This window comes from Lontra canadensis, unplaced genomic scaffold (genome assembly GCF_010015895.1).
Source record: "Lontra canadensis isolate GAN:19392208 unplaced genomic scaffold, GSC_riverotter_1.0 scaffold61, whole genome shotgun sequence".
In the NCBI taxonomy this organism is placed as follows: domain Eukaryota; kingdom Metazoa; phylum Chordata; class Mammalia; order Carnivora; family Mustelidae; genus Lontra; species Lontra canadensis.
In genome coordinates this window covers 805288-831599 of record NW_022631055.1, presented here as the reverse complement: position 1 = coordinate 831599, position 26312 = coordinate 805288, and the positions used below count along the sequence as shown (strand labels likewise).

The following is a 26312-nucleotide window of genomic DNA, read 5'->3' as shown; positions in this document are numbered from 1 at the left end:
CTTCCCCATTATCTCCTAGATTATCTATTAGAAAAAAACCAAATGGTTGTTCTTGTTCTAGCAGCTATAATTAATTTTTTTCCCAGACAAAATTATACTGACTGTTACTGGTTACACTTAAAAAAAACCTCCAAAGATAGAGTGATCCTCTAAAAGAATATTTATTTTTATTTAAAAATTTGATACATCAAAGTGAAGCAGTTACACTTTAAACAAATAATACATAAAACCTTTCCTTTGAATTCAGAGGGAGGGCGGTTTGCTTTAGTTCACGGTCACTCTGGATGCTAAGAATAAGAACCGTTCTCATTTTCTTCCTCTGTGAGCCTCACATATAAAGATGAGAATTTTAGTTAAAAGTGAATCTCTAGAGTTTTAATTTTATTCAGAAGCTAAAGTTTCCTCAGTACAATACCTGTTAATACCTATTCTTCATTTTGCTCTACATCTTGTGGAAGACCTGAATTCAGGGATGTACTTATATTTACTGAGTGTTATGGATTGAGCTTTTTGTCCTCCCCGAATGTTGAAATCCTAACTTCCAATGTGATAGCATTACAAGTTGAGGCCTTTGGGAGGTAATTAGGTCATAAGGGTGGAGGCCTCATCAATGAGATTAGTACTCTTACAAAAGGGACTTCAAGAGAACCCTCTCACTCTCTTTCTACCATGTGAATATACAAGTCTGCAACCAAGAGAACAGTTCTCATCAGAACGTGACCATGCTGGAACTTTGATCTTAGACTTCCAGCCTCTAGGCTGGAAGAAATAAATTTCTGTCATTTATGAGTCACCCAGTCTATAGTATTTTATTACAGCAGCTTGAACTGACAAATACATTGAATTTGCTTCTTCAGGTCAACTCCAATATAGTTTTAAAATAATTTGTTTTCTTATCCCTCTGTGATGTCTCAGTATAATAATTGTTCTATGGATAATTTATTCACTTTGGGAATTTTGCTTACTTTTTTGTTCACATTCATAATAAAAAATTTCTGACCAAATTTAAAATATTCAACAGAAACCAGCAAATATACAATAATTGTTTATTACTAAGTTAGTAATAAACAACTGTGTTTAGACTGATAATGAAAATAAAACAACACAAATATGGTAGATCCTCATTTTCTAAAGAAATATATCTTTATTGACTTTTTCCATTTTCTTACAAAGCAGTTAAAAAATTCATTCTTGAACTTGCATGCTGTTCAGTGTTATGATGGTTGCCTCCTTATGAGACTGTCAGTGGAGCTGACAGGTAAGTTTCCTTATGCACCACAGAAGATAATCATTGCTTTGTCCCACTTTGACAGAAAAGAATCCAAGTTTCATTGGCTAGGGTATGCTTAGCTCTCCTGAAGAAGACCAGTTTAGTGGATTAATGTCTAATTTATGTACAGTAATAAAGACAAACTTTGAATCTTTACAGATTAAATGCCCACTTTATACCATGGTGTAATTGTTTGAATTATTGGTGAGTGTACAGCATATAGATGTAGATGTACTAGATATGTCTATAAATAAAATAGTGCTTTATGGTAACAATATTCTTTGGCTGATTTAAGTGCCTATAGTGGACTCTTTGAAAAGACTAAAATGAAAATGGCCCCACTATTATTGTCAGTCTTAACACCGAGCTTGTGCGGAAGGTTCCTATATTGTTCACGGTTAGCATCTCCAGGTCCACGATATATTCTCTTGGTCCTGATAGCGACTTCACCAGCACAAGCATTGCACTTACAGGACTTGTTTGCTAAAATAAAAGAAAAAAGAGGGAGGGAGAGAATAATTTTTCTTGAACTGAAGTTTCTATTATTTAAGAGTATACCTAGTCCTATAAGAATTAGGGGAAGAATTTTGAGGGTAGGATAAAAGTCACTACTTAATTCCTTCTTGGTTTCGACCTTTCTTGGTTCTTTCCCCCTTGTCCACACATAGTCATTAGTTCCATGTTACTGGGACCTGCTTTCTTGATAGTTCTGTGTTTCCGGTTCACCCCTCTCTGTTAATGTTTCTCTTCACTTTTACTGAGTAGTACCAGCCTTTATAAAGACTGTAGTTCAGGTGAAAATCTGATAATTTTTTTGAACAAGTAAAGAAAGTTACTACCTTCCACTTCTTAGCATTATGCATTTGTTTACATTCTAGTAGCCAAAGAAACATGTAAATAGTTAATTTCAATAGAACATAGCAAATGCTACGATACATGAGGTTTTGTAGGGTATACATAAAGAAGACACACAAAGGTGAAAAATACAGGGAAAAAGAGGAGGAACCTTGAAGCATTGAGGGGAGACTTTTTAATGTCTGAGGAGAGTCACCAAATATAATTGGAAGTTTTATAAAGAAGTATGTTCAGGAGAAACTCATTCATTTTGATGAAGAATGTAATGGGTACTGGAGAGTAGATAAATTGGAGGAGCAGGCAGGCAGGCAGGCAGGCAGATGTGTGAATCTGAATGCCAGAGGAAAGCAGGGGTACAGACAGTGGGTTAAGATTTAACAGGTAATGTCCAATGGGTGGACATTTAAACCAGGGGAGAAAATGTATATGTGGTAAGACTGGAACTAGGAGAAGCCACTATTTAAGGAATGGGCAGAGAAGAAGCCATTGAGGGAAGCTGAGAAGAAACAGATGATGAAGTGGGAAACAGATGAATGGCCAGCAGTATCCAAAAGAGTAGTAAGGCTGAAGGAGACTGGAACTAAAAAATGCCCTCTGGAGGTGGCAGTATGGATGTTATTGGTGGCTTTTTTCAGAGCAACTTCAGTAGGATAATGGGACAGAAGATTGAAGGGTGACTAGGAAGTAAGAATCCAAAGACTGTGTTTATAGGCTGTGTTTTAGGAAACTTGGATGGGAAGGGAGAGGAGAGAGAGGGCAATATGTACAGGGAGGCAAGTTGAATACGTAGGAGGTAGATGGGAGTTTGATGGAACAAAGTTCTAGAGGAGATAGAAGCAAGAATATAGGTGGTGAATTGGCCTTGATTGACAGAAGTAAAACCTCATCTTTGGAAAACTCAAGGGAGAAGGTAAGAAGGAGGACACATGAACCTAAATTTGTAGGGGATGAGTGGAAGGTTCAGGTAATTCAGGTTTCTTGGCCTCAGCTGTTTCAGGAGAGTAGGAGATGAGGCCACCTACTGAAAAGAAGGGTCCAAGCTGAAAGGATGTCCAGACTGAACCCACTTTCCTCTCTAGACTGGCTCCTTCTTCCCTATCTTAATAAATGGCTCCATAATCATTTACTGTTGCTCACAACAGAAACTTATGTTGCTTTGGTGCTATCTTGGTGCCTCCTCTTCCTCCACCTCACCATAGCCAATGATTCACCAAGTCATGTAGTTCTTCCTATATCTTCATAAATCTCTCCACTGTTTGTGGACTCACTGCTACCGCTGTAGTACCCCATTCTCTTGAACTACTAACTGGTCTCTTCATTTCTATTCATGTCCCACTCCAATTCAGGCTCTGCAGTGTAGCCAGCCATCATTTTTTAACATGACAATCTAACAGCCATTCCTCTACCTGAAACCTTAGTATGATCTTTAAGGTATTCTGTGATCTGCACCCTGCTCATCTCTCCAGGATCCTCTCAAGCGACTGCACTGGCAGTACTTGGGAGTTTCAGACCAACTGACTGCTTTTTACTCCTTCCATTTGCTAGTCTTCAACTGCCGGTCTTCAGCTTAAGTCCACTTCTTTCAGAGGCTTCCGGACCACTTCTATCTTCTTAGCAGTTGACTGGGTAGGCACTCATAAGCACTTGCAGCAATTGTAATATGCAGCATACTTGAGAGCACTTGCTCAGTGTCTTGGCCATGAGCTCCATTGGGGCCGGGATTGGCTTGGTTTTATTCACTGTGGTATCTCTAGGACACAGCATGGTGCTTGACCCTTGAAGGTAATAGTAATACCTTGAAGGTGCTAGTTGAATTTATTCATTCATTTAAAAATATTTTTTGAACAACTGCTCTGTGCCAGGTATATTCCTTGTGCTGAGTATAGAAGAGTGAACACACAGGTAAAGTCTGCTCTCATTACACCCACACTGTAGACCATACAAGAAAATAGGCTCAATAAGGTGTAGATACTGGGTGGTACGGATGGGGAGAATGGAATTCTACCTTCAGTTTTATGTACTACTTCTTTACACTATGTCCTCTTTTCTAAGGAAGAAGGTTTTCTCAGTATTCTCTTAAAAGGAATATAAATAAAATTCTATATTCTGTAGATCCTTCAAAGATCAGGTCCAGTATCATGACCATCAAGAAACATTCTTTAACTCTTCCAGCCAACATTAGTTCTTTGATGTCTCAGACCACAGAATTAAACAAACACAAAATTGCTCCCTTTCTCCCCCCATAGACGTTAACTTTTGCCACATGTAATATTTAAAGCTCTTTAAAGTAAGGAAATATGTATTACATGCACCTGGCATGGGACTGAGCATACAGGAGGAGCTTAATTAAAATCTGATGATTGATTTTAATGCATCAAATACCCTCTACACAAGTGGATTTTCAGTAGAAAAATGTTGTGGGATTTAACCCAACTACTTCTTCAATTATGTGATAAGAAATTATCTTAAAATGACTTTTTATTTCAAATAGTTTTTGTTTCAAATAACATAATATTTAACTCTGGGATTAGCAAAATGGCCAAAGTTTTATATCGTTCATGGAAAAAAAAAGATTTTATGTGAGAAAAACACTCTGAGAATTTATATTTGAAAATATCTAGTCGATAAATGCACTGATATGAATCATAAAACTTTTGAAAGTGCTATGTTTATTGCAAGAAAAATAACATGCTGGAACTTTGCTTAACTGTTTGTTGATTATGCTAGTAATTTTATTTTCTTAAACAATAGCTGAAAGTTCAAAGTGAAAACTATTTTTAAAAAAGATTTTGAGATGAACCTATTCTATTGCTATGGGTTACAAATAATGTTATTTGTTTGGGCTAGAATTATTAAACTGGCATTATCTGAACTGCATGAAATTCATTTAGAGTAAACTTCTTACAAATATCTAGTATATCTCAAATTTAAAGCATCAAATGTTAAAGAAGTTTATCCTTAGCTATTAGAAAAAAAGAACAGTAATAAATTTTGGGTTGGACTTTTCTCTTCAGAAGTTGGTCATGAGAAATTAATCATTTCTAATTTACTGGCAAAGAAGCAGAATCACATAATTCTGGAGTTGGAAGGGAACTTAATATATCAAAGAACGGGATAAACATGTAAACATTAAAAATCTGTAAACTTTACCACAAGGATGAATTTCCCAATTTATTTTTCATGTTCTTAAAATGAAATATTGACTTTAAAATTTGATTAAAAATGAAGAGTGCCCAAAGGAGTTTTGAGAAAATTGTAACTTGATGAATAACATCCTTAGCGTGAAACAGTTACCGGAACCCTGCAAACTGCTTGGTGGGGTGCCATCATTTGCACATGAAGTGGTGAGCCGTATTTAAAATATGTCAGAATTTTCACCTAAAATGACCTTGCTGAGATGTTGCCTGGGGCCTGGAAGGCTGAGGCACTGGAGTCAGGGAGATCTGCTTGGAAGCCCTTAGAGGGATGAGGGGGTACAAGAGCCAGTTTAAAGGAAGAGAGGCAGGGGCAAGGGGAAGCAAAGATAACCATGAAGAAAGAAATGGCAGAATTGAGAGAAAGATTTCATATAGGCAATGAAAGAAATAGAAAACTCAAAGGTGACCTCACATTGTCTGCCTGGAAGTTTGCAAGAAGGCTGCAACTATTGGCACATTTGGCACCGGGGGTTGGGGTCATTGCTCAGAGGCTTCTAGGTTTCGGTTTTGGTGTGAATGTAAATCATCTTGCAGATGTAACAACAAGGAATTTATGGTTTTTGAAAAGCTCTCCAGGCATTATTTTTTTCTATGTACAATGAAAGAACTATCACTGATTTGTGGTATCTATCTGGAGTGTGTATGCGTGTGTGTAGGCTTGTGTTCTACTGGTCACACACTACCCCATTAGAGTCTTCAACTTGGTATCTGAGTGACTTTAGAGAAGCTACTAAATATGTGTCACACTGTTCCGCAAAAATGGAGAAGAAATATTAGTATCTATCTGACAATGTTACCAGGAGGATCCAGTGAGATAATGCACACAGGAAGATCTTACACAAACTCCTTAAATATTAGCTTTCCTTCCAAGTGAATACTGCCAAACCACAGCAAACTTGCACCTGTCCCAACAGCTACGGCTGCCCTCAGGGTACTACTCACTCTTAGGTAGAACTCTCCATTTTCATTTCCAGATTTAATCCGAAAAGTATTGATGGTGTTGGCATAAATGGTTGTGGCCTGTATCTGGAAGATGTCTGATGGCACAGACCTATCCGATCGGATGCTCATGTACTTGTAGACTATAGACTGGGGAAGTTCTCGGCACACCGCACTTGAGACTGGGCAAACACATCGGCTGCAGAGAAAAACAAAAGTATTTCCCAGTTTAGCGTGGTAAGACCAGAAGCTTCTCACTTTCAAAAGCTCTGATTTTTCTTACTTCTCTGATGTTAGAACATAGGGATCTTGACAAGGATTTCGCGGGTAACAACGGAAGCCACCATGGTAATTCCAACACATTTCATCTTCCCGACATTCATTTGTGGTCTCACACTCATTTATGTCTATAAACATATAAGATTAAAGAATTTACTGATGTGAGAAAATTGTATAATACTTTGTAGCTTCACTTCTTGTGCTCTGCTTCCCTTGGGCCATGTAATCTCGTCCCAGAGCATCAAGTCTCCACCCGCATGCCTTGCTTACCAAAAGCACACCTCTAGGCTTTACTTTTCTGGGAAGCTCCTGAGTCAGTCAAATGCCCTCTCCTTTGGTTTTGCTTGCTGCTTTCCCAGTGAGAAGGCCCTCCCCACCCTAATGATAAAAATCTCATCTAACCAGCACACTTCAAGGCCAAATTGAGATGCCTCTTCCTTCCTCAGCCTTCTAACCCTCCAGGCAAAATTTATTCTAATTGTTCAGTGCACTTATCCATCTCTTATTTAAGTCCATTTTATCTTATAATTAACTATTGCCATATCTATATTCTTAACTAAATTACAATCTCCCCAAGGGCAAGAATTGGTGTCTTTCACTTTTATATAAGCACGGTCAATGGCTAATGTCTGGCTTTGAATTCAACAGATGAACAATAGGTGCTTGATAAAAAGATCATAAAATGACACATATACACAAATCTGCCTGGAATGACTCAGGTACATCTGTCCTCAATTAAATGCAACGAACTCAGGTCCTACTCAGTCTCATGTCTAAAAGCACATTAAACTTAACCCAGATCCCCCATACAACCTGAATCTGTCTGGATCTCTTCCACCTTGGGTGGCATAGCTATTTAGAGACAGTATGGAAGAAGGTGAATTAAAGAAGGGGCTGTGGTGAGAGGCAAACCAGGAAAAGGCAGTGCGAGGAAGCTAGAAAGGGAGAGAGTCCCAGAAAAAGAGGGCTGTAAGAAGGCCAGGCTGGACACAGACTGGTTTGGGACTTGGGAATTAGGAGCCTCCAGATGACATCTGAGAGAACACTTCCACTAGAGAGCCATTATATTTACTATTACAACAGCAACAATGTAAACTATATTAATATTCACATCCCTGTCTACCTCCCTTTACATTTGAATAATGATTTAAATTTTATCCATTATAAGGCTTTTCTGAATCTTTCCGCCTCAGTTAACCAGACACTTTCATTCATTAATTTACTCATTTCATAAGTGATTTACCAAATCCCTGCTGCAAGCCAGGAATGGGCTAGCTGCTGGAGTTAAATCTGTTTTTCCTATCAGAATTCTCATACCCCATGTTCTTTTTGGGGGGGGTCTTTATTGCTCTCTTCTTTGCATTATTGAAATCTGCATGTTTGTCTTAACCTTCTTATTAGCTTATAAACACTTTAGGGCAGGACTATGGTATCCATCTTTACATCCCCTTATCACCTAGCACTAATGCACTCAGGGGCACCTGGCTTTTAAGAAATATAAAATGAACTAAGTTGCTCTTCACACAAATCATGTAGACATAGGTGAGAGAGATATTATCTCTACTTGACATGGAGGAAAAACAAATAAGGGTTAAGTAAGTGGCTCAAGTTCATACAGGTAGTAACAGGCATCTTTCCACTGTAAGGTTGTACATCTTCCTAAATGAAAATAATTCCATGCCTTTTCTTCAGAGAAAAAAAAAAAATTCTTTTAGTTTCCAAACTGGCCAAAGCTATCTGGAACCTAAGAGGAGACTGGAAAATTTCCAAGAGTTTCCAAGGGTCAGTTATACAAAGTGTCTTCTTTTGGACTGGCTATGGCTAAAGAAAGAATTTAGATCCCTTAGAAGAAATCGTAATTGACTTGTCCTTTCAATATTCTTGACTTCTCTGAAAAATGAAGATGCTGTTAGCTACAAGTTAAACTAAGACTGGTTTATGATATAGAGACCAAGAATGGCAAAAGGAAACGTTATGTAATAATTTCATTGATTACTTCCATTAATTTAGAGCCTGGCATAATCAATATCTTAATCCTTCTGGAATGTTTTTCAGGAATTATCAATAGTATTGAAATATTTTATGAATGTGTGTCTGTGTGTATGTGTATTCTCTGTCTCTGTTTCTCTGTTTCCTTCTCTGTGCCCCCCTTCCACCCAAACACACAGAGTTTTCATTTTTGCAAGGTTGTGGAAATGAGCACAGTTATTTCATCCTCAAAAAAAGCCTTTTGGTTTTACTTTAGTCTATGAATGAGTTTGGGAAGAGATAATTTTAGTGAAGAAAACCAATTGCTTTGTACCTTAAAAGAATGTTAAGTCTCTCTCATAAAAATGTTTTGGCTTAACTAAACATTCTGGAGCGGCATATCTTCAAGATATGACACTCATAAATCCCTTATTTGCAATTCCAGTGCATTTTACTCCTTTAATTGTAATGGATACGTTTCCATACACATAGAGTAAGCAGGTAAGACTCCACTGTATGTTAATTTACTTCTGTCTTTTGCTGAGTACCAAATCCACTTAGGATCAGAAACACAGAGACAGGTATTTGAAGGACTCCAGGGAAATGGGTTAAGATATCCCATTGGCTAACATTTTCCTCCATGTAATATTCATTTTAAAGGTTTCAGGCTTAGAAAATAAAATCACTGGAATGCAAAGTTTTTCCACAATTAGCATTAGAGTCTCTAGGAACCTGGAAAGGGGTATAGAGGTGTTCATTGTGCAATGAATGGCATTCTGATTATGCTCATACTTAGTGGTTGGAGTCTAGTTGAATGATCATATGCATACTATAAAATCCCAGGTCCTGGGTGTTCCTCTGAGTTAATATTCTCCTGTAAAATCATGATATAGACTGAGAATCCCTAGTGTCTCCTTTCCTTGATTTTTTCCTTTCTTAAAGGATTTTACTACCGTTGTTATGTCTTTTCTGAGTTCTGATTAAAGGGGACTTTCTAGGGCAGATTTGCTACTAATCACTTGTGTTGCTAAGTAAGTTTTATGAAAACACCTTGGATTATAAGGCTTTATAGTTTACAAATAATTTTTATGTATGTTATCTCATTTCATTCTCACAACTCCCTTTTCCAAATGAGAAAGCTGAGACTTAGAGATGTTTGATAATTTGTTCAAGATTATACAGATAAAAGGTGGTACAGCTAGGACTAAAAAAAAAATTTTCTGTCTTCAAGTTCAGTTATTTTCCCCACTCTTTCACTGCTTTATGTAAATGTAAGTGTCTATTCTAGCTTTTCTAGGATTAACTATACTTTTGATTTTATCTGAGCAGAATTTTCCCTGTTAAAAAAATTTGAAACTACATGTAGCATTGAGGTATGTAGGTATGAAGACCACCTGAATGTTTATTTTAAAACTGGACCCTAGGATATTAGCTATTTTTGGATCAATAGTTTTTTGGTGAAGAATTTAAGCACATTTAAATATAGATGAGGCTGATTTTCTCAGCACCTAAATTACTACCCAGTTTATAATCTTGGTGTTTTAGAGGATATGAGACTGCTTTGAGATTTGCCTAACCCACATATTAATTTTATTCTCTAGACTCAAACTGATGGTGAAATATTTTAATAATTTAATCTTTTTGGTCAGGTGATTAGAAGATGTGTATGATAGAGATTATATAGGCTATATAGAAGAGGTATCAATATTTTATTAAAATTTTTTGTACCTTAAGAAAGAAAAACAATTACTTTAAGTTTTAAGAAGTCAGTGTTCAGGTGCCTGGTGGCTCAGTTGGTTAAGTGACTGCCTTTGGCTTGGGTCATGATCCTGGAGTCCTGGGATCAAGTCCTGCATAGGGCTCCCTGCTCCACAGGGAGTCTGCTTCTCCCTCTGACCCTCCCCCTTCTCATGCTTGCACTCTCTCTCTCTCTCAAATCAATCAATCAATCAATCAATCAATCTTTTAAAAAGTCAGTGTTAACTGAATAATTCCCTTTTTATGAGATGTGCATATTGCATATGAACAAAGGTAAAAAGAGCCCAGATTTTATTCAAGAGAGAAAAAATGAAAGTCTATGGTAGAGAATCTTAAAAGTTTCTCCCTGATTTTTCTGGTTAAAAATGAACACTTAACAGATATGAAAACAATAAACTCACCCTGACAGGTTCTACTTCTCACCACTTGGTATCCCTGGGGGCACATACATGAGAATTTCCCAGGTTCATTGACACACTGATACTGACACAGGTAGCTTGAGGTTCTGCATTCATCAATGTCTGTTGAATCAGACAAGAGCAGGGACACAGAGTTGAAAAACTTACAGGTCACTACTTTGGTAATCATTTTAAAGATAAGAGGATAAAAATACTGCAAACTCGAAAACAGAAATATAATACTTTGTAAAATGCTTGAGGGAAAATTCTATAATATCAGCTCATTTCCTCTAGAACTTCACCACACAAAGAGTTTTTTTACCATCAGTTTTAGTCAATCACTGATGAATGTTTGGCAAATCTTGGACCTAACCATACCGACTGAGCAGACTGAATGAATTGGGAATTAAGGGGAAGAATGCTTTGCATTTCTCAATTGGTGATGTCCTTGTAGTTTGCTCAGACGTGCAGAGGCAGCTGTCCAGAGTCAGTCCCTTTTGGTTTTGAGTATAGTGGCATGATATGAGGCCTCCCTGGGTGGGGTATGACCTTCGTGGCCCCAAGTAAAGCTGGGAGGAAGTCAGAGACCTCAAGTGTCAATGGCATCCCCCTCAGGATGTCTTATGCCTTCTGAATTGCACAGTGGAACATGCATGGGCAATGGACTCTGAAGGTCATCCTTCCAATTAAATGGGCCTCTTTTTACTCATGTGGAAAGTGAAACCTAGGCAACTTAAGAAATGTGTCCAAGTCACACAGTGGCAGGAAGAAGACTAGAGGACAGGCCTCTTGGTTCATATTCTAACGTTTCTGACATGTGATTATCTCTCTTCAAATTTAAATGTGCATAACAGCCTCCGGGGATTCTTGTTAAATGCAGCATCTGACTCAGTAGGTCTGGTCTGGGGCCTGACATCTGTATTTCTCCCAAGTAGAGACAAGGAGGTATCAGTGCTGCTGGCCATCAGATCACTTTGAGAAACAAGACACTGGAACACCCCTTCTAATTATTCGACTCAGCCTACATCTAATACTTCAGTTATTTTGTTCCTTCTCCTTTCTCTTTATAACATGCTAAAAAGGCAATGTTATAATTGAACTTAATTATCTGGATTTTAAAATAGAATTTCCATGGTGAAAAATTTGTTTTCATAAATAGGTACAAAATTGGATAAAGCAACAGCAATTATACAGATTGAACTGTTATTACAAATTATTTGGAAAATATTTTACCTTCACAGTTGAGCCTGTCACTGCTCAGCTCATATCCTTGATTGCACTGACAGATGAATGAGCCGAGAATGTTGTAACATTGCTGAGCACATTGATTGCTAGCATCACATTCATTTATATCTGAAAGGAAACATTGTATGCATTTATATATCTATGTCTTAAAACATATCCTTGCTTTTTTGTACCTATGCCACCTAATGATAAGTGAATGATTCCTGGGTTGGATTCTTTGCCCTGCAGAAGCTCACTGGAGAATATCCATTCAGGTTTCATATTTGTTGGAATAACTTCAAACATCTATCATGCACTTCTTTTAGAAATACCAGAATATTTCTTTCTGGGAATGACAGTTAGTTTTGTGTTTGATGAATCTTTCCAAAAGAATTTAATGATTCTAATAAATATACATTCCAGTATCTATTTTCTTTTTATTGTTGTTCAGATGCGAAGTGCCAAGTCTATAAATAATTGATAGAAGACATTCATATTGATACAGTCTCTCAGCATGCTGTGGTGAAGATTTATCTGTACTATTTATTACTTTTTAAATGGGTTCTGTTAAATTCCATTACAATTATAACATAAGCCGTTGAGACGCATACAGAGTTTTGCAATGCTCTAAGGCACTGAAAATACTGTGAAAAGGCATTTTTCCTGCACTAGATTCTTTCTATGTCATGCCAATCCTAAAACTGTGTGCTATGACACTGCATTCTGAAAGAGAAGAAGAAGCATGTAAAAATCAGATGCACTTTCAGTGAAAATTTATGTACTTGGACTTACAATAACCCATTGGCACCTTCAGCATTTATATCACACACTGTTGACTAATCAGTGTGTGTATATCAATTGATCTGTAGTTTTTTATATCTTTGATACACCCACAGAGGATAAGTAAAACCAAGGTTAACAAAGTTTTCCATTCACATCTTGATGTGTTTTAAGAAACAGATTGGTTATTGTCTTTTCAGCTTTATGTAGGGAAGATAATGCCAGTTCACTCAAGAGCAAAGAAAACTGGAAATATTGCAACATGCCCTGACGTTTGTTTTGAAGACAGAAATCAGTCAGTATGGCAGTTTCCCCAAATCTTACCTACGCAGGTATAGTTGTTTGCGGCCAACTGAAATCCAGGACTGCACTGGCAATAAAATGATCCTGGTGTGTTCACGCATCTTTGATGGCAATATGGAGGGATGGTGCATTCATCTATGTCTAGGTTATCAGGCACACAAAGAGAACCATGTTATTGACTATCCACAGCTGTTAGCTCTTTAGTTCTTACTGGAACATTATCTAGAAAACCTAGCTGGAGAAAAATCTCATTTTCAAGGTAATTCTCTCCCTCTCTTTCTAAATTAGGGTTTGCTTTTTAAAAATATACTTTGGTTTGCATTCTGCAGTTGAGTGAGATGTTAAAAACAAAGAGTTCATAAAGCTGGTTGAGTGGGTTGAGATTTAAAGACAGAAAAACAGGGGCGCCTGGGTGGCTCAGTGGGTTAAGCCGCTGCCTTCGGCTCGGGTCATGATCTCAGAGTCCTGGGATCGAGCCCCGCATCGGGCTCTCTGCTCAGTGGGGGGCCTGCTTCCTCCTCTCTCTCTGCCTGCCTCTCTGCCTGCTTGTGATCTCTGTCAAATAAATAAATAAAATCTTTAAAAAAAAAAATAAAGACAGAAAAACAATGAAGACTATTTCACATATATATATATATAAGAATATGTATGTCAGTTTGGGGATCTAAAAGATTATCTGTAATTACAGAAGGGAAAAAGGGCTATGGAAGAATCAACGGATGTAGCATAAAACTAAGAGAAAGGAGGCGTGGCCTGCCGCTCAGCTGGTGACGTTGGCCAAGTAATATAAACATTTGGCTTCTTGGTTTTTTTCTTTTGTTAAATGTGGATAGTAATGCTTGCTATGTGTATCTTACGACATTTCTGTGAGAACCAAATGAAAGAACACTGTGGAAGGAGTAGGATGCTAAACAAATTACCTCTTGAGAGTGCCCTTTGACACTCTGGTGAAATGTTCCAGGCTGTGCTCTTCTCAGATAAATATTTTCAACTATAAAATGGTCAGTTGAGAATGTGTGGAGTAGGGTCAACATCTTAGAAGCATAATAAAATTTCATTAACTCTACACTTTGTGACAACTCTAACATGGCGTGTGTAACTTAAAATAACAATTATGCATGTACAAGGTAAGACAGCAGTGACACTACCTTATGGTAAAAAACAAAAACAAAACAATACTTTATGCTGAGTTCCTCTGACTGAAACTATGCTCAAGTGGCCTCAGGGTAACCTGGGATGACTCTTTGTTCCGGTACTTACTAGCATGGTCTTAACCTCTCAGAACTTCCATTTCCTCTTCTGTAAGTGATAACACAACAATGTGGTAGACTTTTGGGGAGGATAACATGAAATTATATAGACAAACTTCCTCATAAAAAACAGGTAAAAATAAATGGCAGCTATTATTAATAGACTGCCAAATATATTTGATTTCACTTCAAAATTGAAATAAAAGGTAATGACATTGACCTGGCTTTCCACCTTATTTATTGAGGTGTCTGCTCAGATGTCATCTCAGGGAGGCCACCTCTGTCCACCCATATGAAATGGCTTCTTCTGTCGCATCTGTCCTTTTTTTTCTGCTTTGTAACCATTTTTCTTTCTTTGTAGCCAGTGACACTCCTTCCCATTGTGTTATGTGTTTATTTGCTTCTTATCTGTCTCCCTCACTATAATGCTTGGCAAATAATACCTGTCTCCTCTTTAGGTGAAGGTAGAAATTTTTTTGTCTGTTCACTACTGTGTGCTTAATACCTGGAACAGGGTCTGACATAGTAGGTGCTCAATAAACACCAGTTGAGTAAGTGTAGACTTTATACTAATTAAGACCAGTTTTAGCATAGTTCTTCCTACTACCCAGTATTATAGCCAGTTGCCACTATTGACAGCTAATTTGTATAAGTGGTCCCTCTAACAGTTCCGTGAAGAGCGTGATTCTGTAAAATGTGTTTGTTTACCATGAAGGCCCAGCACTTAGAACAGTATCTGGTACACAGTCAGCGCTCAGTAAATACTTGATGGATAAATGATGCCTGTCTTCTCAACCAGTGAACATCCAGTGAATCATTGTTATTTTCAAGCACTGTGTTTGGCACTATAGTTTTATAATGATGATAAATACATACAGTACATATTATTGCATGGAATGATAAGATCAATGGTAGAAAGCTATACAAGGGACAGAAAGCACCATTCTGCTCAAGGTGTGATCTGCTGACTACTGTTGGTCCATGTACTATTTGGACCAGTCTGCAACAAATAACTACAGAAATTGAGGATATGTGTTTAGGAATAGCCATTTGTGTTACCACAACATTTTTACGGTACTGTATAATAGTATTGACCTGCAACAGACTGGAAATTTAAAAAAAAAAAAAAAAGAAAGAAAGACTCATTTAGGTTTGAGAAGTAGTGAGGTAGAGGAGGGAGTAACTAATCACGGCTGGGTAAATCATGGAAGACTTCCCAGAGGAAGTGACCCTGAGCTGGGATTTGGAAACTGAACAGGAGTTTGCTAGGGCTGCATGTTCCTGGTGCTGAAAGAGCTTATGTAGAGGCACTAAAGTGTGAAACTGTGTGATGTATGTGGGGAATTATAACTAGTGGACAAGCCTGCAGTGTAATATTCTGGGGGGAGAAAGGTGTTGATACAACAGAGCTGGGCAAGAATCTGATGGAAGAAGACCTTAGATGCTCTGTTGATGATGTGGATTTGGTTCTGTGGGTGAAGGGAACAGCAGGGATGCCACATAATTAGATCTGAATTTAAGAACATTTCCTCCTGCTATATCATATAGGGCTATGGTCATACATTTTATTCCCTTTAATTGTTCCCATAGTAGGTTGAGTTAGTTCTTTTTCTGTACTTTTTACACCCTCAATTATTTATTTTCCTGATTAATCCATCAGGCAAAACTTTGGTGGCTGTGGTGTTTTCTACACAGTCTTCTCCTAAATCACAGCTTCAGTCACACAAGGCCTGGGCATTCCTCAGAGGCTGAGCATTCACCCCAGTACCTGGGCAAAGCCCCGTGGTGAGCAGAACTGGGACAGGGCCCATGACGAGCTCAGTGTTAACATTCCTGACATCAACAGTGAACATTCTCAGGCGAAAATTAATGCTAGCTTCCTGTCCCCACACTCTTATCCTCTGTTCCAAAGAGGAAATAAAGGCTCCTCATTGATATATGTTAAAAGGTGGTATGTAAATCGCTATTAATATCATATAGATAGAATTGACACAGGGAGCCAGTAAGCAAGTTTTACTCCTATTGCAGGATGAACCTCTTGACTGAACTTAGGACACATTTACTTTTTACTGTTTACTTCTCATTTGCCAGTCAATCTCCTCACACTGTGTTCTTCTAGTCATTAAAAAATGCACAGAGCATCTACTTGGCAGGCACTTTTCAGGTTCTGGGGAAACAGCAGTGACATAAACCAGACCTGACCCCCGCTCTCAGGTAGTTCAAGTAGAGCTCTCAAGTGGAGGCATGTGATGGACTTGGCTTTGCCTTCCCAGGACTGCCCCCATGTGCAGCATAATGAATATTTAGTATATGTCTGTTAACTCATCACACAATGATAGCACACAGCTCTTCTACCCAGGACTCATCGCAGCTCTAAGCACTCCCACGCATGAGCTCCTGAGTCTGTAAGTCATTTGTCCAAAGCCTCAATGTGAGTCAGGAGTAGAGCTTGGACTTAAACCTCACCATGTGCCCTATAAGCTATGCTGTTTTATGAACCAGTGAATGAAGGTCACATAATCAATGTTGTGGTGCTCCAGCCTCCAAACAGCTAATTTAAAATTATTTTCTTGGTTGCTTTTGTGGTCCCATTCATACTCCACATTTTGCTTTTGCTTAGTCTAACATGTAGGCAACACTTTGATACCCAAAATATGTTCAGCCTTTAAAGTTAGCTCTTTCTTGTTAATGTGGAAAATGGACCAGGAGTCAATGAAAGACCCTCTCCAAATAAATGGGAGTGCTTTGTTCTGGATGACTGAGGTTTAAACAAGCAGGAAGTCTAGAACAGGATCTGGGTTATTGCTCTGCTGTACTTACCTACACACTGCTCTCCTCGCTTCTGGTACCCTGGGAGGCACTGACAGGTGAAGGAGCCTCGTAAATTGATGCACACCTGGTCCATTCTGCAGTTGTGAGTCCCTGCAGTGCACTCGTCTATATCTGGTAAAGAGAGCCAGCACAGAGCTCGAGTTGGTTGTGCAGATGTTACTATTTCCTCCAGTTAAAAAAACCCGAAGGAGTATAGTTGACACATAAGTGACATTAGTCTCAGGTGCACAAACATGGTGGTTCGACAGTTCCATACAATACCTCATACTTACCGCAAGTCTAGCAGCCAGCTGTCACCACACAATGATACTACTGCAGTACCATTAACTATCTTCCCTCTGTTGAATTACCATCATACTTTTTTTTTAAAGAAAGAAAGTTTTTACTTTATTCTGAAAACAATACTCTGTAATTTTATTATATTAGAAATGTTTAAAATGATAAATGATTTCAAGTGTTCAGAAAATAATTTCATAGGAGCCATGCTAACATTAGCCGTGCCTGCTTTGGCTCACTTTATTTTCAGAAATGAAACGTCCGAGACATAGCTAAAGACAGTGGATTCTCATCTCTTTACCCACCCACCTACCACTGTCCTGGTAGGTGTGAATCCTTCCCTGAAATGTGTTTATACTTTTATTATAAATCATCCTTTAGAATATACAGTGTATCCATTAGAATATACAATGTTGTTTTATGTGTTCTAGTGTAAATTGTATAATACTTGCTTTTTCTACCCAGTATACTGCATTTGAGATCATTTATGTTGACGTCTCTAAAGATCTGTCCTTGAGATTCCTCCCCCTCCCTCTGCCCCTTCCCCCCAAAAACCCCCCAAACAAAGAAACAAATAAATAAATAAATCTTAAAAAAATAAAAACAAAAACAAAAACAAAACCTTTTTGGAGTGCCTGAGTGGCTCAGTCTGTTAAACATCTATCTGCCTTTAGCTCAGGTCATGATCCTCAGCTGGGAGCCTGCTTTCCCTCGGTCCCTCTACCTCCCTGCTCATGCTCTTTCTCTCTTTCTCTCTCTCAAATAAATAAATAAAATCTTTAAAAAAAAACAAAACCCAAACAACCCCTTTCATTGCAAATTCAAGATGCAAAGGATTCAACTTGATCATATTCCTCTTGGAGAGTAATATGGTGTAGTTTAAAATACAATATTTTCTCCAAGCACTTCATTTCAGTTTAAAAAAGATATTTCCCTAAACCAGTTCTATAATTTACTAAATGTGCCCTAAGGAGTAGGTAGATTATAGTTTTAGAAAAGTAAAATATGCTCAATCATAATATAATGAATCTGTTATAATGAATTTCTTTGGGTTCAAAATGTGATGTGAATTAGTGCGCGTGCATTCATATTATAGTAATTTATAAGTGAACTTTAATTTTGCCTTTTCAACATTACCTTTGCATTCAATTAACTCTCTCCCATTATGAAGTTAAATAGGTGAGTGAGGAAGATGAAAGGCTTATGTGATTTTGGCATTCTTCAACAACTGAAGAGTCTAAGCTTTGTTAAAAAAACATTGTCAAACTTGGAATTCCTAGATGACAAATTTTGCATGAAAACGAAGAGCCTTAGATCATCACTGTGGCAAACCCAGGGTGGTGCTTTGGAACAGACAGTGGGCTAACATTCAATACAACAGATGAGCCGTCAGTAATTAGAATGTCTTCCTCAATTCCTGCCTTCCCTTAAAGAAACTCAGAGAGTGGTTCCTGCCGTGTTGCCTTTCAAGTCTATTTCCAGGGAGAGCTGTTGCACCAATGTAAAAATGTAGGAGGTTCCTGTCCTATCGTAAGAAAGTTGTTTTCAGATATCGGTTTTGAATGATAACAGAGATTCTTTCCAAAAGAAAGAGGGAGGGAAGATGAAAAATACTCAAGGGATGTATGGCCGTTTATTGGATAATACCCTATAAAAGCATCTACTTAACATGATTCTTTGAACCTGGTTTTAAAGTTACGGTGAACTTTTTGTGTTATTGTTTTTTTATTTTTGTTTTGACACCCATCATCATCATCATCATCACTATTTTCAAATCAGTGATTCTAACTCTGTCCTTTTAAGGTACTGTGCAGAAGTGCCACAATCTTGCTTTGAAATTATCTGCTCTTTTTTTGTGTGTCTTATTATATTCTCATATGCACTTGATGAAAACATTTCTACTGGGGTTTCTTTCAGAGCTTTATGACTCGCTAATGCAGAAATGACAGCAGAATTCCTATTGTTTTATGTCAAGAGCATCTGCCAGCATTTGCAGTGATAACAGCCCTGAGAGATACCGAAATGTGAGATTCAGATGTGGCAAGTTTCCTCAGTGCATGCTGGCAGGAGATCAAGGACTGGGGCTGGCTGCTGCATTTTCTAAGGGAGGCCTCACCAGCAACTGTGGCTTTTCTTTCTGAGACCTCTCTGCAAACCCCCTCCACCCCATTGCATTCCCCATGTCCTACAATTTCCTTCCTACTTTCTTGTTCAGTTCTAAGGCTCTTTGATAAATAGGCTAATATTTCCAGTGGACTTAATATATCATTAAATGGTTTTATTATTTATTTATTTTTTTTAAGTTTTTTTTTTTTTTTTTTTTTTTTTAATTTGACAGACAGAGATTGCAAGTAGGTAGAGAGGCAGCCAGAGAGAGTGAGTCCCAGAACCCTGGGATCATGACCTGAGCTGTAGGCAGAGGCTTTAACCCACTGAGCCATCCAGGCACCCCTTATATAGGTTTTAAACATAAAAACTGTGCTACCTGGACCTACCCCTTCTTAAGAACCAGGTCCGTTGAACTTCTGAGAAAGATTATCAAATAGAAATATTAGGAGAGTTAAAATAATTCAATAATAAAAAAATACCACTGCCTCCACTACCACTATATTCTTTTCCTTTCTCTATCAAAACAAACAGACAAACAACAAACAAACAAAACTGCTCTAGGACTCACCACACCTAACATTGACTGGTGATATTTTTAACACACTTTATACATACTTGGACTCACTTTAATTTTTAATTCTTTCGGATGAGAAACTTCCTGAAATTCAATAAAACACAATTGCATGAAATCCCCTCCAAGAAATTATTCCAAAGGAGTTGAGTGCAGGCTTTGTCATATATCTTGAGCTGGATCTGCTAGGAAATGAATGGGCTACATTTTCATTTACAGCTTCTCCAACTCAAACTGAGACAATTTATCTTCTCCTTTGCTATTAGCAGTTTATCTAATGCTGAAGGATACATCGACAGGATTTCTTTGAACTATCTTTGATTATACTACCAATTCATACCGTTATTTAAACAATATAATTTTATTATTTTAAAAGTTGTACTTTGAGACCCTGTTATTACTTACTCACAAAGCATATGTCATATGAGACAGTCATGTAAGAATTGTTACGCATTGTTAAGTTCTCTTACACTTTTTTTTTTTTTTAAGATTTTATGTCTTAAATAATCTCTATACCCAACACAGTGTGCTCAAACCCACAACCCTGAGATCAAGAGTAGCTTGCCCCACTGGCTGAGCCAGCCAGATGCCTCTACATTTTTCTTTCCTACTTGAATGCATTTCTATTAGTCTTAAACATCAGGAGGTTAACATGATAAGTCACTAAAACCTACATCTATGTCAGAGACTCGAAGAATATCCATCCACTTGTGCTGGTGTATCAGAAGACCTGGTGTCCCCAGGTTTTTCATTCTATGAAAGGCCTCTGTGTTGGGAGTATCTTAAATGGCAAAAGCACTGCTTTATTCATAAGGGAAAGGACTCAGGTCAGCCATGATTTTCATAGTAATCTAGGAAAAAGTACTCCAGGAGAGGTTTTTTTTGGTTTTTTTTTTGTTTGTTTGTTTTTGTTTTTGTTTTGCTTCTTAACGATCTATAATTTATCATCAAGAGTGAAGCTTACCATGTTCTTAAGCAATTACTTAACACATTCCCTAGGCCCTGCCTCAAGATCTTTGAGGATAGTGTCTATGTCTTACTTTTTTCTGTACTCCTGATGCCTAGCAGAGTGCATGAACCATTGTGGGTTTTCAATAACTGTTCAATAAATGGATGAGTGAATGAATGAATGAATGATAATCATTTGCTGGAACCCATGCCTGGACTTTGAGAGAAGTAGGATCAGTGTTTTATCTTATGGAACTAACCATTTCCAAGGAAGGGCGATGGGCAAGATGTGAGAAACAGCAAAATCAGCAAGATGTCTGCACATGGAAACTGTAGGAAAACAATGATGTTGTGAAGTCAGAAATGAGGAGGCATAAGGCAGCATTGGAGGCGAGTGGCTGTGGAAGGTTTGCTGCGCCTGGGGAGTTTTGAGCTGCATTTTGAAGAAGGTGGGGAGGCTATTTCTAGGCAGGAGGCAGGCTGCAGTAGAAAACATCTGATGAAACAAACGTGGTCTGCAAGACAGTTGGGAGTCAGCATGGCTGGAGGGCCTGTGTGCGTGGAGCCCGCTGCCTGGCCTGCTTGAAGGTGCTCATAAAGTAGGAGCTCAAGTCAAAAGCAAAAATTCAGGACCTTAAAGGTGGGATTGGAATTTGAATTGGACACCACAGGGAGCAGCTCTGAACTATGTAGACACAGCTTAATGTAAACATACCCAAAGAACAAAATAATAGAATGTGCTTCCTAAAATATCACAACACGTAAATCAACCCACATTTCATCATTCTAATGCATTAAGAATAGCTAAGGGCAGTATTTGGTGATTCCCTCATTTTTCAAAAATGTGCCCACACTCTCCCTCCTAGTGATTTATACTGTTGTGGGTCCCTTTCTTGCTGACTTTGGCACCATCCTTTCTTCAAATAATGCAGTCTGATCTTTGCTCGGCTCTCGCTCCTAGCCTCTTTATCATGCTGACCCCCAGTCTATGGAACTGCTTATTTGGTTTCCTCTCAGAAGTTAATGGAGGCAACTGTGTCCACATCTCTGTGGTGTCCATTAAGTCCCTGCTTAGGCCCTCATTCTCTATGTTTTTGGCTCCTTCCCGTCATTCTGACTCATATTTCCCAAACCCTGACTCATGCTGCTTTCTCTCTCTTATGCAACATTTTAATCTCTGCAATGTTCTTTTCATAATTTGATAACTTACCACGACATGGACATTCAGTATGTTTTCACGGGCAAACGTTTTCTGTACCTTAAATGCTCTAGGTGACCATGTAGACTTTGCTGCTTTAGGTTTAAAGAATAATTCAGAACTACTTTTGGAATAATCCACCACTGACAAGGGATGAGAACATACTGAAATAAGGAGGAAGGGACTAAAGTGATTTTGCATCTATCACTGTCCAGGTGATCTTGGAACATGGCATCAAGTCTTTTTCTCTGTTCCCCCATCTGTAAAATAGGCTATCCATCCTTACTGATGCATGGATTTTTTAAAAAAAAGTTCAGAGTCTTGAAAATATATCTTTTTGTTTCCAGACTGTACACTGTTATAGTAAAGCAGCCACACCTTTCCTAGTTCTGTGAGGAGCACTGTGCATGCTTTGTGAATATTACTTGATGGCACTGTCCTTTGAGCGCCTGTGGTTAAAGCAAAGGCAGTGGTTAAATTCAAGTTGCTGTTTCTTCATCTGTATGGATTTATAATCTTATATATTCGGCAACCATATTAATTTAACCTCATAAATGGAGTAAAGGTAGAAAAAAGAGGTCAGGGATTCATGTTTGCTGTATGAAGGAGCTACTTTATTCCTAGCCCCTTCCTTTCTCTTCCCTTCCCTCTCCCCATCTTTCTTTCTCCCTTTCTCTCTCTCTTTCTTTATTTATTTCTCTTTCTTCCTTTCTTAATATCTTTTCTCTACTCTCTCCTTCCTTCTTCTCTCCCCCATCTCTCTTTTTTTCTTTCACATTCTTAACAATTTAGATAGACACCTATCTTCTCAGAATGATTGGTCCTAATCCTTTCTAGTGATAGAACAATAAATTAGTTCCCAGTACTTTTTTTACTTTATAAAACTTTTTAAATAAAAGGGACTCATTGGGTAAGGATCTTCTTGTTATTTTGGGTCTTCATTTTATTTTTCAGTATAATCTTGCAAAGTAGGAGCTATCTCAAAAAGTGCTGAGAGCATTGCTGTTTTACTACTTCCTCATCCATTCATGGCTCTTAGTAATCATAATCGGAGTATTTAAGACAGTAAATTATATTGCTTAAGTTTTGACTAGGAAGGAGGTGTGTGATATTTTATATAACTTCATATACAAATCTATTAAAATTCTAAAATTAACTGGGATAAAAATAGATATTAGCTATAAAAATCTATTATTTGATTAGAAAATTGGATCTGCAATCCTCTGATTTAATCCTGATAACAGCTTTGTGGAATAAGTGGTCACATCATGCACAATTTATGGAAGAGGCAGGAGGACATCACTGAAATGTAGATTCATGAGGTGACCGGCCCAAGGTCACACAGAGTAGCAATTCAAATCACAGATTTTCATTTTGCCCCTAAGTTTAAGTCTCCGTAAAGACTTATTTCCTAAGAGCTCTGGATAGCAGACCTTTAATTGTAGTTTTATGTATGTATATATATTTAATTTTTCTTAGAAGAAAAGAGAGGGTCGTTCATCTGTAGTGCCTTGATTCCTCCCTTGTGTCTTTCTTCTACATTAGAATAACATTCACAGCTCTCCAAGTCTTCTGTTTCCCTCCCCAGTCCTTAGCCAATTATCAACAATTTTTGTCAAAGACTTTCTATTTCCCTTGCTGCTTCTTTCATAGTACTGGAATCAGATTTATCTGGGCTAAATGCCCAGTTCTAGTTAGCTTTTCACCCTCCTGAAATTAACAGCTAGAATTCACCCAAGCTAAGCAGTTCTAGTGGAGAAAATAAATACTGATATTAAGTAACAAAAGAGAACTGTCTTCATCTATGGCCAGCAGTAGATTTATAGTTCTAGATTCTTATCTGTTCTGGCAAAAAGGACTGTTAATAATTTGGTGTGCTTTAAATGATAAACAAAAATATCACCAAATCAACAAACATCAGCCTCCCTGATAGCTCATTTCTTTGTTTTATAGAGTGGTGAATCCAGTACCCTGGAAGTCCCTGTCACTGCACTGTGTTCTCTCAGAACCTTGAAATATGCTGCTCTCATATGGAAAAATCATGCGACATGTACTTGGAGTTTCTTTTCCAGCAATGATGATTGATTTGCACTGCAGATCGACCTTTTCTCACCCAGTCTCCTTTGTGGCTAGTGGTGTTCATTTGCAAGATGACGGGATGAGGTTAGACATACAGTTCATGAACAAGGGGGAGAAAACCAAGTGGCACACAAGGTCAGTTCAACTTGTGACTCATCTTTACTACACACAGACCAAAGGCACCAATTGCTCATAGGCTAAAACAGAACCAGTAAGGAAACAAAGGCCGTAATTATTCTTCAGCTCTTTTTGCACACTGGCAAAGTGAAGCTTAATGCTTTCAGAATCTTCAGGAAAAACATTTTCTACTGATAAATGATTGCTAATCGTTAAGAGTGTTCTCTGGCATCTTTGTGAATGTGTCATTCCCAGCTAAACTTCCTTTTTTACTTCTTTTTTTAAAAAATTTTATTTATTTATTTGAGAGAGAGAGAGCGAGAGAGAGATGGAAAGGATGAGTGGGGGTGGGGCAGAGGGAGAAGCAGACCCCCTGCAGAGCAGGACCCTGGGATCATGACCGGAGCTGAAGGCAGTCGCTTGACCAACTGAGCCACACAGGTACCCCCTTTTTTTACTTCTTAAACTTAATTATCTATTACAAATATGTTTGGGGAAAGATGACCTTGGTATTTGGAGTGATATTATAACCAGTCATCAATCCACAACCCTGTGGAGGTAGGACTGTATTTTGAAACAAGTAGCGTCATTAATCTTTGCTTAAAGACTGAATTAAAGATGGTCTGTGTGAAAGTTGAAGCCGAGTCTACACGAGCTGGGGACCAGCTTCCAACCTGATGGCCTTCACAGGAATTATAATCCCATCTTATTACGGGAGACCTCTGAACTGACATTTAGTTTTCTGGTGCTTTACACCTCTTTGCCTCATTCCTCCCAACCACCTTCCATCCCCAGCTCCAGATCAAACCCCCGGAGAGTGATGAACTGAATGGACACTACATTCAGCTGAGTCCACTAGGCCTTGCCTAAGCACTGGGACTTGATTTCTGGCCCCCTCCCTGAGCCTTGCAGCCAGATTAGTCAGTCTCCCTAGCCCAAAGCACACACATTCTTGGCTTACTCCTTCAGGCCAATCATCGCTTGAGGTCGCACAAGCCCCTGGCTATGGCAATGCCAATTATAACAAGCATGGCTTGGTGACCTCCTAATTGTATGAAACCAATTACATTATACTTGTTGTTCATTCAACAATAAACAGCTTTTGTGCCCACTAAATTGGGGCCCACTACTAAATTTGCTGAGTGTAATTTGGCAATACTTCTCCAAATCATTAACTGCTTAAGGCTTTTTAAATAAAGCATATCTTTGTGCTTCTTGCCTTCAGAGCATGTTACCTCCTTGTGTATATTTTCCTACCCATTTCATTACATCTTACTTATGATGTTTCTGCACAATGTTTCCCCATATGCCTCAGGGCCCTTATGTTTTTCTGAATTCCAAATGAAGTAGGATGAAGGAGGGGTGGAACTCACCAAATTTGCACTAAATTCCTTTCTCTCTTTTTTTTTCTTTCTTTTTTTGATTCAAAATTCCAGCAAAATGAAAAGCAATGAAAGGATAAATATGTGAGTAAATCTAAATGAATATGGACTGTATACAACAAGAATAGGAAGGTCTTTTGGGATTTATAAAATATTTACAATTAAAATACATGAGAATAATAAGTTGGCAGGGAGGAAAATAGAGTTTAAATACTTGGCGGTCCTTGCATCATTAGGGAAGAGGTAAAACTACTAATTTATTTTAGACTTTGATAAATCAAGGGTGCATGTTAAGTAGCCCCTAGGGGAAAAAAAAACTAAGGGAATAGTAAAAGCCGAAAACTACAAATCTAATATGGGGGAGAAAGGAATAATATAAAATGGTCCATTATTTTAGAGAGAAGGCAAGAGAGGAAAGAAAAGGAAACTAAAATATGTAGAACAAATAGAAGACAAATAGTAAAATGGCAGTTTAAACCTAATCATAGCAATAGTTGCATTAATGTAAACAGATTAAATGCTTTTACTAAAACCCCAAATTCTCAGATTGATTACAAAAACAAAACCCAAATATGCTGT

General features: G+C 38.0%; 1 protein-coding gene across 3 annotated transcripts in view; it reads right to left on the bottom strand.

Annotated features, from left to right (window-relative positions):
• Nucleotides 1-26312, bottom strand: part of EFEMP1 (EGF containing fibulin extracellular matrix protein 1) — a 59691-nt gene that overhangs the window by 485 nt on the left and 32894 nt on the right. For 2 of the 3 annotated variants that reach the window (XM_032877727.1, XM_032877728.1), the window contains 7 exons: nucleotides 17042-17164; nucleotides 12993-13112; nucleotides 11898-12017; nucleotides 10668-10787; nucleotides 6545-6668; nucleotides 6265-6460; nucleotides 140-1753 (listed from right to left, as the gene is read on the bottom strand). In XM_032877727.1, coding sequence (XP_032733618.1) covers nucleotides 1592-1753; nucleotides 6265-6460; nucleotides 6545-6668; nucleotides 10668-10787; nucleotides 11898-12017; nucleotides 12993-13112; nucleotides 17042-17164 — 965 coding nt within the window. In that variant the 3' untranslated portion in view covers nucleotides 140-1591. Of the gene's footprint in view, nucleotides 1-139; nucleotides 1754-6264; nucleotides 6461-6544; nucleotides 6669-10667; nucleotides 10788-11897; nucleotides 12018-12992; nucleotides 13113-17041; nucleotides 17165-26312 lie in introns of those variants that run through there. The other variant, XM_032877729.1, reaches the window with a different exon arrangement.